The sequence below is a fragment of the Podarcis cretensis genome, assembly GCF_951804945.1.
Source record: "Podarcis cretensis genome assembly, chromosome: 2".
Taxonomy (NCBI): domain Eukaryota; kingdom Metazoa; phylum Chordata; class Lepidosauria; order Squamata; family Lacertidae; genus Podarcis; species Podarcis cretensis.
The window spans coordinates 59729691-59745053 of record NC_137171.1 but is presented as its reverse complement, the minus strand read 5'-3'; the positions used below and the strand labels follow the sequence as shown (position 1 = coordinate 59745053).

The 15363-nt window shown below is 39.6% G+C and overlaps 1 protein-coding gene across 1 annotated transcript; it reads right to left on the bottom strand.

Moving 5' to 3' along the window:
* Positions 1–3700: 3700 nt before the first annotated feature.
* On the bottom strand, positions 3701–11284 carry LOC307211504 (uncharacterized protein). The gene is made up of 5 exons (XM_079968168.1): positions 10112–11284; positions 9979–10011; positions 9862–9888; positions 6028–6162; positions 3701–3926 (listed from the first exon to the last, which is right to left on the bottom strand). Exons 1-5 carry the CDS (start codon positions 10205–10207, stop codon positions 3804–3806), a joined length of 414 nt encoding a protein of 137 aa, XP_079824294.1. The 5' UTR covers positions 10208–11284; the 3' UTR covers positions 3701–3803.
* Between the last annotated feature and the right edge of the window lie 4079 nt (positions 11285–15363).

The following is a 15363-nucleotide window of genomic DNA, read 5'->3' as shown; positions in this document are numbered from 1 at the left end:
AGGGGTTCTCTACTTCAAGAGCCAAGGGCTTTTGTAAACTTTTATGGTTACTTTGCTCTTTTAGCTATGAAGAACCAAACCCTGTGTGTCAAGACCTCCTCTAGATTCCTTTTTTTCTGGCTCATGCTAGGTGGGATGTTGTAAGAGTCTCAAATGATTAAAAGTATTCTCTGGGAAGAGACCAGAGGGCATTTAGGGAAAGAACAGTGTCAAAACAGCAGGTACTAACAAGTTAGTAGATTGATTCTCATTATCCAATGTCAGTTGCCTTAAGGATGTTACTATTTCATTCATCTCTTGTTTATAGTTTCCAAAATAATTCTGAAGCATGTCTCCTTTGGGCAAGCTGCTCAAATTCTTATCAAATGCCCTTTTGGTGCTCTTGGATGTTTTATTTTTGTTGGCATGGACTGATGCTTGTTTAGATATTCCAGACATCCACTCCCAGCCTACTATAGGAACTGCTGGTCCTATTGGATGTTCACGAGAAAACTTTCAGGAAAGTTTGGTAAATTGGAAACAGTGAAGCTTAAAAGCCCAAGAGCACGGCAGCTTAACTATAGGGCAACAAAACATAAAACATTTGAAGAAAACTGATAATTTATGTATAGCTAGTTTTGCTGGTGGTGCTGGTGTCAAGAAATAATGAGTTGTATTCAGGATTCTGCTAGCACAAGAGCACTTGCATTTCCTCTCCTTCCCTGCATGCCCCCCAAGGGGTGGTCCACCCCCCGAGAACTGATTTTGAGGGGGAATGGGGATCTGCAGAGGACCGAAAAAGAATCTCCATTGCATGCTTGGAAGTCTGTTGTCTCAGTGGTTCTTCAGTTTTGGGTAATTCCCAATATGTGTCAGAATTCGCATTTGCACTGCTTTGTTCAGACATAATATGAAGAGTTTAATAACTCTTAATGTATTAAAATGAACACAAAGGTAGTTGATGCACTGATGCTTCATTCCTTATACCAACTTTGCCTTTAGGTTACACTTCCAGCTGAATGGTTTATCCTTGTTTCTGTCAGCCCTGAACTTTCAGCGGGCACCGCTCCTGTAAAAAGAGGCCCACACCCACAGATCCATTTCAAAATGATCCTACAGAAAATTGCCGAGTTACACATATTTTGCGAAAGAGGATGTACAATCGGAACGAAGAAAAAGAAAAGAGTTCCGGGGGATTAAGTGATGCAAGTCAAGCCAACCTTTGTTTATACTTGGTTTAAAAAAGGAGAGATTAATCTTATCTTGGGAAATGTCAGAATCAGTAGCATGGCAAATACTGAATAATCCATAAAGGTTTGTGACATCAAGATAACAGATGGTTTGTTTTCGCTGAAAATATGTTTTAGCACCATTGTTCATGTTCACTTAATCTATCTAGCAGATCTTGCAAAACTCAGTTTGCCTTATAGAATCTTAGCAATTTTGTACCCTAAAGAAAACTACACAATAGTAAGCAGCAGCTGACTGCATGACGATAGGTTTTACTGCTGCAGATAGTCTAGTCTGCCTTGAATTGCAACTTTGCTTTGATCAACAGTAGATAGCAAAGTGTATCCAAGTTATGTATGCCTGTGAACCTATTGGAGAGCCCAAACAGAAATTTGACCCTAGATAGCCGGCAAACAAAAACAAAACATTCCGCAGTCATAGACACCATGTATGTGCACAACCAAACACATGCAACTGTGCACATGTGCGCCACAGTCACATGTGCACACACATCTCTGGCAGCAATTTGGCTTGAAAAAAGTGTTCTGTTGTAGGTGATATGAGGACTTCTTTGAGCCTAAATGCAGTGAGAGAAGGGCAATTTTGATGTCGGTGGCAGCTGGGGAAGCAAGAGTTAGTTTTTGCTTTCCTAGTAAGAACTTCCTAAATTGCACACACTAAAACACCTTGATTGCGGTGAGGGTTGAACAAAGTCTTCTATTGGCTGCAACAGAATGCTTCGTTCAAGCCTAATGATGGCAGAGGTGAATTTTTGGTGGAGGGGAATTAACTCTCCCCAGTTTTAACCCACCCATATTGCCTCCTTGTGTCACAATAAGGACTGGAAAAAACCACCTATTGGCAACAGTTACAAGGCTTTTTTCAAGCCTGATTTCGGCACCAGGCAGGACCCTGTAGATGCCCTAGGTGATCCATCCTGTAAAGGCTTCATAGAATGTGTTATGCTGAACTTTATGAGCAGTGTTATCTGGGCGATGAATTCACAAGCACTGGGTTATCAGAGTTTGATTTGGGACAGATGCCACAGAATAAAAATAAAATTGGGATTAAGGAGTTTTCTCAGGATGGTGGAGGGTGTTTGTGCTGTGTCCCAGTGACGTAGTAGTGGTAGCACTTCTGATAGGAAATGCTCTGTAGACCGGGGGTGGGAGGGTGGGAATTGGTGTGTGAGAGAAATGTCCCTATTTTCATCTGAGTAATGTTGGAGGATATGAAGCATTATGAATAAAATGCTTGGGTCCCGATCCAAGTACCCATTCCACTAGCAGAAGACAGTTCAAGGTGCTAGTGCTCCCCCCTTCACCTCACCCTCCGTTTCTCCCCCAAATCTGCTCTGGAGAGTTTGGAGAATCCCCAGATCAGTGCGCTGGGAAGAAGAGGAAGATCATTCTGTTGGGCAATAAAAAATGCTTGTGTTGACAGTATATTCTTCGCACTAAGTTGAATTCCGTGTGGAGTTTGGCTTCTTGTGTACTTGTAATCCAGGTAAACTCCAGACCAGGGGTCACCAACCTACGGCCCGGGGGCCGAATAAGGCCCGAGGGACTTGTTTATCCAGCCCGCGGTGACCCCCACTGCTGCCCACTGCCACCCGCTCTTACCGGCACGGCGCGGCGCGGGGATCCACTTCCAGGGTGGAGGAGCACTGGAAATAGCTTGGCGTGCATGCACACAGGCCTCCTGTGACCTGGAAGTGCGCCGGAAATAGCATGTGTGGGCATGTACTGGCATGCGCTCCCCTGCCCTCTGGCCCACTGCGCAATCATCCCTGGAGACCCCCGGCCTGAGGCAAGGAAAGCTTGGAGACCCCTGCTCCAGGCATCGTCTGGAAGAATCAGGTTGTGAAACTCTTAGTCAAAAACATAGCTGTCAACTTTCAGATTTGAAAATAAGGGATCAGCAGCCTCACCTGTCCCTGGACAGTCTACAGGATATCTAACAATCCGGGATAGCAGTGGGAAGCAGTGGGAAATGGTGCTGGAATAAGGGAATTTCCCACCAAAAAAAGGGAAGGTTGACAGTTATGGTCAAGAAATGCCCTTTAAAATAGGGTTTCTCATTAGAAAAGAGTATCATTGTGCAAATTGATTATTTTCAACAGGTCCTCAAACTTTTTCAAAGAGATCATGATGGAAGCTCAATATGCAAGTAGTAGTCGTAGTAGTAATAATAATAATAATAATAATAATAATAATAATTTATTATTTATACCCCACCCATCTGGCTGGGCTTCCCCAGCCACTCTGGGCGGCTTCCAACAAAAAAATATTAAAATACTGTACTACATCAAACATTAAATCTTCCCTAAACAGGGCTGCCTTTAGATGTCTTCTAAAAGTCTGATAGTTGTTGTTCTCTTTGACATCTGGTGGGAGCGTGTTCCACAGGGAGTTACCTGGCATATCCTACGCCTGTTTACTGAGAAAGCTCTTGGCACAATAATTTGGAAAATAAAAAAGGAGTAAAAAGCTAACATATGAAAATCTTTATTCTCTGCACATGTATATGGCAGTTCTGTGGTTTTACAGAAAGTTACTGAAAGGTATGGCCTTATGTCTCAAATACAGTAAATACTAATTTGAGATCCACCTCATGTTCTCCCGTGTTACTGCTTGAAGATGTTCTATAGCCTCGCTGAAAAATTTCCCTGTATCTCCGCTAGTGGAGTTGTCACACATTGCGTTGCAGATTATAGACTGTGGAAGGGGGGGAAGGACATGATGAATGGTCTAATACATTTTATCAAGCAAGTTTAAAGGACAGATTTATTGCACACGGAAATTCAAGTGCTTTTTATTTTCCCTTCCTGGCTTAGCAAAAGCAAACAGAAATAGTGTGATGTAGTGATGAATACCTTTGATTATCAGTCAGGAAGTTCCCAGGTTCTTCTCTCAGCCCACCCACATTTTTTTCAAAACTGGGTACAGCTTAAAACATACCTAGAGCATTTTTTCTTAATTCTGGTTGAAACAAGTTGGGGAAAAGATGCATCAAAATGCAGCATTTCATGAGAAATGACAGGATCAATATAGATTGTGGCTAACATTGTGTACGCACTGCTTTCCAGCCCTGGATGTATAGAAAAAAGGCATCAAGTGGAATTAGGTCACATTTTTTCAGTCATAGTCCCCATCTGCACTGTTCTGATGGTAACATGAGACAGCTTTGCAGAGGTGTTAAAAGGATGTGAAGCATTCTGAAATATTTTGGAAAAGGGAATATACAATTGCTCAGTCTGTGCATGATTTTGGTGTTTAGAAAACTGCATAATCACTAGGCATACACAGTTTTGGTGGAAAACAACAACAACAAAAAATTAATTAATTAACATACTTTTCTGTTTATAAGACTAGGTTTTTTTAAAAAAATGTCAAAAATTAGGGGGGGGGTCTTATACATGGATAGTGCCAAGGGTGTACTGGTGATTGGTTGTTGCCCCAAAACAGGGGGCATCTTATACATGGTGGCATCTTATAGACGGAAAAATACGGTGTGCCTCCCATCTGACTGGGTTGCCCCAGCCACTCTGGGCAGCCACCAGCAAAATATGAAAAGCACAATAAAACATCAAATATTAAAAACTTCACTATGCAGGGACATTCTTTCTCTGAAGACAGGGAATAAAATGGTCCCTGGGGTTTATGATAGTTAGGTAAAACAACAGGTTGCTGTTCTTTGCACATTTACCTGAGAATAAGTTCCATTGAACTTCTTGGTGCTTGCTTCTGAGTGAATAATAATAGGACCAAGCTGCTGCATTGATGGCATGTGTGGAAGGGTAGTTTTATCAGAGTGGCCTTCCCTTTGCCCACCATGGCAATTTTACCATTTTCAGTTTACATAAATCCCACATACTGTATTTAGCATCTTATAGGAACTAGTAGTTTGATGGTGAAGCCAGGACTTCACACGCTCAACATGACAGACCATCACGCTCCTTTCCCCCCACTACAGTGTCTCAAACCTATTGAGAACACCATCTTTCTCAACTTCACAAATTAAGTTAATTTGGAGGTGCAGAAAATATTAAAAATAAATTGAAGGAACCTCAGAAAGAGGGGAAAGGAAGTCAAGTTTTGAAATGTTAAAATGACTGTAAATTTTTTGAAAGGTATAAACCTGAAAAATCATTTTTTTAAAAAAGAGAGAACACCATCTTTGTCCTTCAAAACCATATGAACAGGCGTTATTGGTGACTATCTCACTGTTCTGGAATTCTTGTGGGCCTTCCTTAGGATGCTAGTTATTAAGATAATAGATTTCTTTTACACTTTTAGCAGTTTTAAAATTAAAAATAGATTTTAAAAAACAGACACCCAGATTCCTTAAATATGTAAAAGGTCTGGGTGGACAGAAAAGTCTTTACCTCATGCTGAAAATACCACAAATATGACACTAGGTGAGCCCGTCTGAGAAGGCTAATTGGGGGAGCCACTTCTGAAGAGGCCATTTCCTGGGTGGCTTTTATATTTGTACCGTTTACTGTCTTCAGTTTACTACTATGACAAAAACTCTTACTTCTTCAGTAAAAAAAAGCTATTAAAAGCTATTAAAAGAAAAAATAACTAGAAAATTAACCCCATTTGAGAAATTAATACAGAGATCCAGATTTCATACGAAAACTGTTGCAGAATTGTATGAACTGCTAATAAGTGTAGAACCAAATAGAAATTAGAAAGATATAAGGGCAAGACTTAGAAATACAAATGGCGAATAATAATGTAGCTGTGTTTGTTAAGTATTATAAATATATAAACTCTTGTATGTATTTTATATTTATAGGAATACACCACCTACCTTGCATGCCTGTTTCCTCTTGATTTGTGTATAACGTTTATTAAGGCTCTTAATCTTCTCGGCACACCTGGAATTTGGCTTCAGATTCTGAATAGCTTCAAATCCTTTATCAAGACATGACCATTTACAACCAGTCTGAGAAACATAAGTACTATTTTAACATCAAAACCAACTGCACTTATATCAATGACAACTTTGTAAAAAACATACTGTTCTGCTAACAGAATATAAAATAGAGTAATAACCCCATCCTTTATATTAGAAAATGGTATAAAACCATTGCTTTTTTTCTAAAAAACATTTAGGGGTACTCTCACCATTTTTAGTTGAAATTGGGAAAAATAAACACAGTGAATGGACAAAAGTAAAAAGATTCACAAAATATTTAGGGGTATGCGCCCCCCCCAAAAAAAACACTGCATAAAACCGTGATTAGGACTGGAAATATGCATATATTGGATCAGAAATTGTGGCATACTTCTCATAATATAAAACTACCATTTTATTGCTAACATTGCCATCCATGGTCAAATGTATTATTAGTGTGTGTTTATATTTCAGCCATCCTTAATGGTTAAGTGAGCGGAGGCGTAACTCACTGTGTAACAATTAGGGATGGCCAGACTTGCTCTGTTGGAACTCATAATTGTCTCCCCATTTATTTCTCGCAGCATCATCTTGGTTGAACTTTTAACAGATCCTGTAACTCAGGCATCCCCAAACTCGGCCCTCGAGATGTTTTTGGGACTACAACTCCCATCATCCCTAGCTTACAGGACCAGTGGTCAGGGATGATGGGAGTTGTAGTCCCAAAACATCTGGAGGGTCAAGTTTGGGGGTGCCTGCTGTAACTGTTTGTTATTTTTATCTTCCTGTCCAGTCCATGCACTTGCAAACACTGCTGTGGCTCCCGCTTTATGATGAGCTGTCACTCTCTAGGCAGTACTGAATGCCAGTACTACTAATCGAGATTGACAGAGTGGTAGCACAGCTAAAAATCAGGGTAGAGAAAGTTCCACAGAACAACAGGTTTTCTTGATGACATGCTATTGCCCTCTGAGATGATTCTTCACATTTCTACATTACGTACTTTGTGTTCAATTCCTCTGTAGACCCTGTGCTTCCCTATGGTAGCCACTTTTAGACCGGTTACTTTAAAAAACCCCACAACAGAAGCGTGCTGTGCCCAACCTTGGAATGCACATGGGACGTTGCTGTTGCAGCCAAGTCAGCCACTCAGTAGTTTTTTCAACCATTCAGATTCGACTTCTGAACTGACCAGTTATGGGTTTTGATGTCATAACTAATTATAGCCTTCACCCGGCCTGGCCTGATCTTTATTTCTATAAATTTTAAAGGGCAAAGGGAAACCAGATATGTAAGAACATAAAATTATCTGGTCTGAAGTGTAAGGGAGACAGATTGTTAAATGCTGTTGCAAATATATGTATATATTGGATGTCTAATATACTTAACGTAAAAGTGCATAGGTTACCTAGGGGCCACTTAAGTTTTATTCTGAAAATCTCAAATCATGCCAACTTACATGTCTTTAAATTGGGCTCCCATGTATTTGTTCAGCCAGGCAACAAACTCCCAAAATAAGCTAAGCTATGCCAGTCTTATAAACATCGGAGAAGGACTTTCTGTTTCCAAGAAGCAGACACTGGATCGTTCATGCACTTATCCCATATAACATTTCCAGTCCGATAAGCAGCTCTCTACGGTTCCTTCATAAGAAAATGGTCTTAGAACAGAGTGGACCGTCTGCTTGCCATAAAAATGTTTTTAAAAGCCTAGCCTCTAGGGTTGAGACCATCTGCATAATTACTTAGCAGTAAATCCCATTGAACCCAATGGATCTTATTTCCAATTAAATAATTGCATAGGATGAGACTGTGCATCTGTTGAATGCAGTTCTCAAGGCATAGCAGGGGGAATGGTTCACATCCAAACCTAGTATGTTTGGTTTTTAAAAAAACTTAGCTCTGGTGAATATTTTGAAATTAAGAGTTATGTCATTTTACCTACAAGTCTTCAGTTTAATGCAGTATTTAAAATGATTTCAAGAGAGCATTTAAAGCTTCTTTACCAAAACCAAAAACAGTTGTATAATTCTAAATCTGAATTAGCCAAACTAAAAAAATAATAATTTAGAAATAACATATACTTTTGAGAATCCATTTGAAAAACATGGTCTAGTCCATTGTCACTCAGAGATTATTTTTTTAAAATGTATGACAGGTTGACAAAATCCGACAGTTTTCCTGTAAATATTAGATTTTTTCCCTCATTTGTAGGGAGCAAGAGGGAATTTTGTTTCATGTTTTATGCATTTTTGGCTGTAGTTTTTTAGATATATTTAAACATATATATGTTACAAAAATGATACAGTATGATCCATCCAGACTTAAGCACTGTTAAGTACTATTCATAAGAGGAGTTCAGCACTGTTGATTTCTGTGAAACTTAAAAACTGCCACAGTTTCTAGTTTATTCACTTTGATGCATATTTCACATTTCAGAACCATGCACTTTTCATGCTGGTAAGATCAACAAAAGCCATTGGGCCACATTTCACTTCTTAAGACCCCTTTGTCTTAATCTTTTCATAACCCAAAATTTATAACATGTTCAAATTTCATTTGCAAATCTCATCCTTGCAATTTCAAGCAAGGTGTTGATTTTGATATAGTTGGTTAGCAGATCCAGATAATGGTTTTTTTTTTGCAACAACTGTCTGGAAAAGAAATCTAATGAACCCACTGCTTCCACTTTCATATATTAAAAAATTCAACACGAATATATACTGTAGATGTACAGTACAGTGGTACCTCAGGTTAAGTACTTAATTCGTTCCGGAGGTCCGTACTTAACCTGAAACTGTTCTTAACCTGAAGCACCACTTTAGCTAATGGGGCCTCCTGCTGCTGCTGCGCCGCCAGAGCCCGATTTCTGTTCCCACCCTGAAGCAAAGTTCTTAACCTGAAGCACTATTTCTGGGTTAGTGGAGTCTGTAACCTGAAGTGTATGTAACTCGAAGCGTATGTAACCTGAGGTACCACTGTATATGTTGAAAGCAGAGTGACTCATGCTGTCTGTTTAACATATCTAAGTTGCCGATAATTTTTATTGGTGTTTATTGGTTTTAATTGTATGGTTTTATGTTGTAAACCACTCTCATTTTTTTCAGTGAATAGTGGTATATCAATAAATTTATGTGAACTGCCCTGAGACCTTCGGGTAGAGGATGATATAAAAATTAATTAATTAATTAATTAAAATAATTTGTTGGGGGGTGGTCTGTCTTATTAAATTGGATCTAGAGTTCACTTCCACCAGTGGAAACCTCAGAACGGCAGTGTGGGATCTCTGGAGCAGTGTGGGAGGTGTTGTTTGAGGCTCCAAGGGAAATGGGGAAATTGACAGCTATCATCTACCCCTCTCTATCAGCAGAATTCTTCTGCTAGATCAAAAACATTCTGTAAAACAGAAGAAGCATTTCTGCTTGTGGAAGATAAAATCCAGGTCTAACCAGTTAAGTTTTATGTTTATTTAAGATGATGATGATGATGACGACACTCTTACACATATTATAATTTAAAAAAATGCGCTTACACCTTTTAAACTAATCTGGGAACAACATTCTCAACTCCTGCTAATTAATAACAATTCCAAATAGACATGTTAATAACATTATTGGTATTAACTTGTTCATTCTTGCAAGAATTTTAAACAGGTGATAACAAATTGTTAAGAACAACAATGCATATAAATCAAGGGCTTCAATCTTCCAAGGTTTTTGTAATTTAAGTGTTTTAATTGTTTTCTTACCCACTTAGTAGGAAGACTTAAGTTTACCTGAAAAGGTGGAGAAAAATGAGCATTAAAGATCAGCATGGCTCAAATATCTGTAAAAATAATATTTGCAAAAAAGACTTGTACACTTACAAATTCTCTGTTCAGGCAGGTTTTACTGTTATTCTGAAATGACAATATTATAACAATTTTATTATAACTATGATCATTTTGTAAATAGAAAATAATGGTAATCTAAAAATAATATTAAGCTGTATATACTTACAAGGCTAATTATTTTATTTCTGAACTCATTGACATTGCACTGGTTCACTATGTTCAAACAACAAAAAGCCACATAAGACAGCATTGTGGAGTTCATTCTGTTTGATGCCAGCAAAGTTGCAAGAGAGACTCCTTTAAATTGAGATTTGATCAAAATTCCGTTTTGCACAAGAAGTGGGGAAAAGACTCGTCTCAGAACTGAAACTCAGTAGCCATTTCCGCTTCTTCTAAGGTAACGGTACATTTTAGTTCTAGTAAATTTGGAAATGAGTCATCTGTGTTTGTGGTTTTCCTTCAGACAGGGAAAATTTTATTTAACTTTTAACACGGTGATAAAATTGACTATGATTGAATAATGTCACCATAGGAAGCCATCAGTGTATAATAATCTTGATGAAAGTAGGCACATTTTCCATACTTAGTAGATTCTTCCAGTTGAAACTTTCACCCAATATTGAAAAACTGTTGCATGTATACAGCCTCATTCTGAAGATACAGCATTTCACCTGATTCCAAACTGTGTCCTACAACATCATGGAATTTTCTTCTGATCACAACTGAAGAACTCTTGTTCTCTTACTGTGCTTGGCAAAACTGCCCCTTGAATTAATATCAAAGAAGCTTGCAAGTGCTGTCTTGAAGAACTTGGATTACATATTAGGTCCCAAAACTTGATATATACCACTATGATAAGTTGTCAAGGTGCTCACTGTACACAGTAGCTGAGTAAGTGACAAAGCAGGTTGGTCAAAATGAGCCTATATAATTGCAGAACAATTGGTTCGTCTTGCTTCTAAGATACTTACCTTTCTACCCTGAATTTGCTAGGCTGTGCAAGTTGCAGAACCTGTCTTCCCTCGCCTATGGATAAGGCATTCTACGCATGTCACATTTTTATAAAATTTTGAAAATCCGTAATCCGTCAAGTTGCTAGGCTTGTGACACATGCCAAAAGAAAAATAACTTGAAGACAAAATTCATCATCCTCTGCTCCTTTTGCCTGCTTCACTTTATCTCTTTATAGCATTTATCTCGTTTAAAGCTCTGTTTGACACCCGTAGAGTTGTTGCAAGGAGAATACCTCCCTCTTTCTGTCCGTGTCTCCCTGTTTCTATGCTTGCTTCTCGCCTACAAGACTGAGCAGCTTTCCTGGGGTGGAGCACGGAACCCGCCTTTATCCCTGAAGAAGTTCCTGTTGATGTGAGTGTGTTGTTTGTACCTTTCTATGCATAAATCCGCAAGCAGGGCCTAGTATAATCTTAACAGGAGTAGCCAATAATGTAGTTGGGTTACTCAAACTGGTAACAATATTATCTGAATTCCCTGTTTAGGGAAGCTTTTAATGTTTGATGCATTATTGTATTTTAGTATTTTGTTGAAAACAGCCCAGAGAGGCTGGGGAAGCCCAGCCAAATGGGTAGGGTATAAATAAATTATTATTATTATTATTATTATTATTATTATTATTATTATATTTTAAAGTTACATCCCTAACCTCAGAGATTGGTGGGACACAAGACCCTTTCCTTGTTCAAGAAAGAAAGTGAGCAGGGAGAGGCTATATATGCCTAAGCTTTTGGCTCTGTCCCCATGAAACATGCCTCCTAGCAGCACTGCTCCTTTGGTTGACAGCAGAGAAGCCTTTTTGTGTTGATCAAGAGGCTTCTTGGGATCCTAGTGCTTTGATTTCCCAGGGCTCCAGAATCTGTCAAAATCTCCATGTGAAGAAGTAAATGCACCTATGCTTCCTCAACTCAGATGGCCAAACTAAAGAAAAGGCAGGCCTTGGGGATCACTGCATGCCACTTTCTCTCTTTCTGCATGTAACGCATGAAGAGAGGATTGAGCAAGGCGGCTTCCGAAGCTCTTAAAAACTGGGTAAAGGTAAAGATAAAGGGACCCCTGACCATTAGGTCCAGTCGCGGACGATTCTGGGGTTGCAGCGCTCATCTTGCTTTACTGGCCGAGGGAGCTGGCGTACAGCTTCCGGGTCATGTGGCCAGTATGACTAAGCCGCTTCTGGCGAACCAGAGCAGTGCACGGAAACACCGTTTACCTTCCCGCCAGAGCAGTACCTATTTATCTACTTGCACTTTGACGTGCTTTTGAACAGCTAGGTTGGCAAGAGCAGGGACCGAGCAACGGGAGCTCATCCCGTCGCGGGTATTCGAACCGCCGACTTCTGATTGGCAAGTCCTAGGCTCTGTAGTTTAACCCACAGCTCCACCCGCGTCCCTTCAAAAACTGGGTAGGTTTGTGTAAAACAGGCATCCCCAAACTTATCCCTCCAGTTGTTTTGGGACTACAACTCCCATCATCCCTAGCTAACAGGACCAGTGGTCAGGGATTATGGGAATTGTAGTCCCAAAACAGCTGGAGGGCTGAGTTTGGGGATGCTTGGTGTATAAGAAGTTTCACTTTCAGCATTCCCAAGCTTTAAAGCAGCACTTGGAATTATGCCTTTCACTGTACTTGTACATGCCACACTTGCAAACTCTGTAAATAGAGACTGGGGAAATGTAATAAGTGAAATGGGTCATGAGTGGTGGTGATATGAGTTCCTTTCCATTTTCTTTTGTAGGTTTTTAGGAGGGGGAGGTTTGTCACCCTGCCACTACTCCTTGGAAGCACCTATCTATCTTTTACTCTAAAATGTAAGTACATAATCGCAAGAAATGTTTGTTAGATGCAGTACTTTTTCTTTTTATAATTCAAACCGGAATCTATCCAAGAACAGTCACCGAAGAATGAGAAGGGAAATGAAGGAGCAGGTAGGAAACCAGAGGCAGAAAAAAATCCACCCCAAAAGATGGGATTGTGATCAAATAACAGCAAGAGCAAAAACAATATTGCCACAATTTGATTATAAAAAAGCAAATTAAAGAAACTATATTAGAAGTTCAAAGAACAAAACACTGAAAACAGGCAGCATATAACTAACCGTGTCTACAGTTTAGTGTACAGACATTTAAAGATACCTCACTTCAGATAAGACCATTCTTTATTTTATGAATAAATCCAAATGGAAGGCCATCCATTAATCAACTCTGGATTACCCTTATTCATGAGAAACGCAGAAGCAGTAAAAACAAAAACATACTTCTTTATTTGTAGGACAATTACAGTGATCAATACATACCAAGCCTTCATAATTTTCTTGCAGGGTGTGGTATAAATCTCAATTTGAAACAAAAATGAATAGCAAATTCCCGCTTAGTAGATGTGACTAGCAATTGTTTGTAAGAACTGTAAAACAACATATTGATATAAGTACTGAAATTCTCCTGGCAGCAGATTCTACTCAGAATAAACCCACTGAAATTAATACACAGAAGTTAATTTATCTATTAACTTCAATGGATCTACTCTGAGTAGGACTAGCACAAAACGCATGAGGATAAGGAGGATATATCTTATATTCTTATATTCGGGAACTCACCACAGTAAAAATCAACTTGAAATAATTTAAAAGATAGGGTAGGTCTATCTTCACGAATGCCTGCAGTACTCTGAGTAACAGAGCAATCTAACCCCCACCTTGCACTTGGTGGGTGTGGGTTTGGATGGAGGTGTCCCTCTGGCCAGCTCTCCTAGCTATATTGGCCTCCCACTACCCACAGAGTGCTGCAAGCATCACACCATCAGTGAGGGCATCACCAAATGTGTGGCTAGGTGAGAGTGTTTTTGGTTTGCAGCCTGCTCTTGGAAGGCTCTGAAGTGGGGCAGGGAGGGGGAAAGGCTGAGCCAGCCAGCTCATTAGATCCCAAGGTGGTCACACTGTAGCTGTATGGTGGCCTGGCCACTGCATCAACTTCAGTGATCTTCCCAATGCTTACCTTCTGCCCTGGCCATGTGCAACAGCGCAGGAGATGCAGCAATGGCGGGAGGTCTGCATGTGGCTTAAGCAAAGGAAAGCTGACAACCCTATCGTGCTCCAACAACTTAGATACAAACCTACCCATCTGAACCAAGTTCTCTAGAACATAATTCTGCAAATTTTTCAAGTTATATCTTAAAGGAAATTAGTAAAATCCTGCCCTTGTTTGAAGAATGCCATGCATGAAAGTCCAGCATGGCTCAAGTTGGAACAAAAATCCAACTGCTAAACTAGAGGCAAAAGAATTCACAAAGAGAGCTAATTTCCATAATGGTAAAAACCTGTAATGTTACAACACAATAGTACTGGTTTTTGTTTGCTTTTTTACATTTTTGTTATTACAAAAAGTAGTTCCCTGGCATATTTTGGGATATATCCCAGGCATATAAGTATGCATATATGCCACATGGCACCTGACAGATATTTGACTTCCACTGATCACTAAAATGGCCTCCCTCTTCTTGTCATACATCATTCCTAAAACAGCCATGATATCCATGATTTGTAATGGACAACTTGAGGATATACCATGTTTCATGTTCCAGACAATATGAATTCCCTCTGTGCATTTATACAAGCTACAGGAGAAATTAAAAGGTCAATAACCCCTTGCAAATGTCATTTGTTCTCCTATTTTCTTCCTTCTCCAAATGACGGATAAAAATAAACATACAAAGAGTTAAATATTTCCCTTTTGGAAGTGTTGTATTCTGAAATTCAGTTTACACTGGCACTGACCATCAGTTGATATGTAAGCTTATAGAAGAACAGTTAACGATTGCATCTTCAGTGAACCAACACTCCTTCCAGTTTTGGATTAATGTTTACACTTTTTTCTTTGAAAAATTGACAGGCCTGTCTTGGAGAACATCAGACCTTAGGATAATTTTGAAGTCAGTAAAAAGAAATCTGGCTTGCAATGCTTGTATGTGCAGGGTCCCAGCTCACTGGAATCTCATGACAGGGTGGGAGAAAGACATTTCCTGAATTCTACAGAAACCTATTTGCACAAGGGTTGTCTATCTTATCTAGCTCTACCAAGAATGCTGACAAGTGGTTTTAAAGTGGGCTTAGAGGGAAATGAAATGGAAGAGGGGAGGGCTGCCACTCATTGGTGGAACCCATGCAGATGGTCCCATGTTCAATATCTGGCATCACCAGGTAGGGCTAGTTAAAACTGAAACCCTGGAGAACTGCTGCCAACAAGCATAGACAATGCTGAGCTAGGTGGATGAATGGGTCTGAGCCGCTGTAAGGCAGTTTCCTGGGTTCCTGAGATATGGACCTGTCCCTAATGACTCTAAGTACTTGTCATCTAGAAATTCAGCAGATGAATATTAGAAGAGTCCAGCTGGATAAGCTCAAAGCCACAACTA

Excerpts from the sequence above, each read along its gene's own strand:
- LOC307211504 (XM_079968168.1), bottom strand. The coding sequence starts at position 10,207 with ATGAACTCCACAATGCTGTCTTATGTGGCTTTTTGTTGTTTGAACATA. Across the intron at positions 10,012-10,111 it reads GAAATAAAATAATTAGCCTT|AATAACAGTAAAACCTGCCT; the intron begins GTAAGTATATAC and ends TTGTCATTTCAG. Across the intron at positions 3,927-6,027 it reads AGAGGAAACAGGCATGCAAG|TCTATAATCTGCAACGCAAT; the intron begins GTAGGTGGTGTA and ends CCCCTTCCACAG.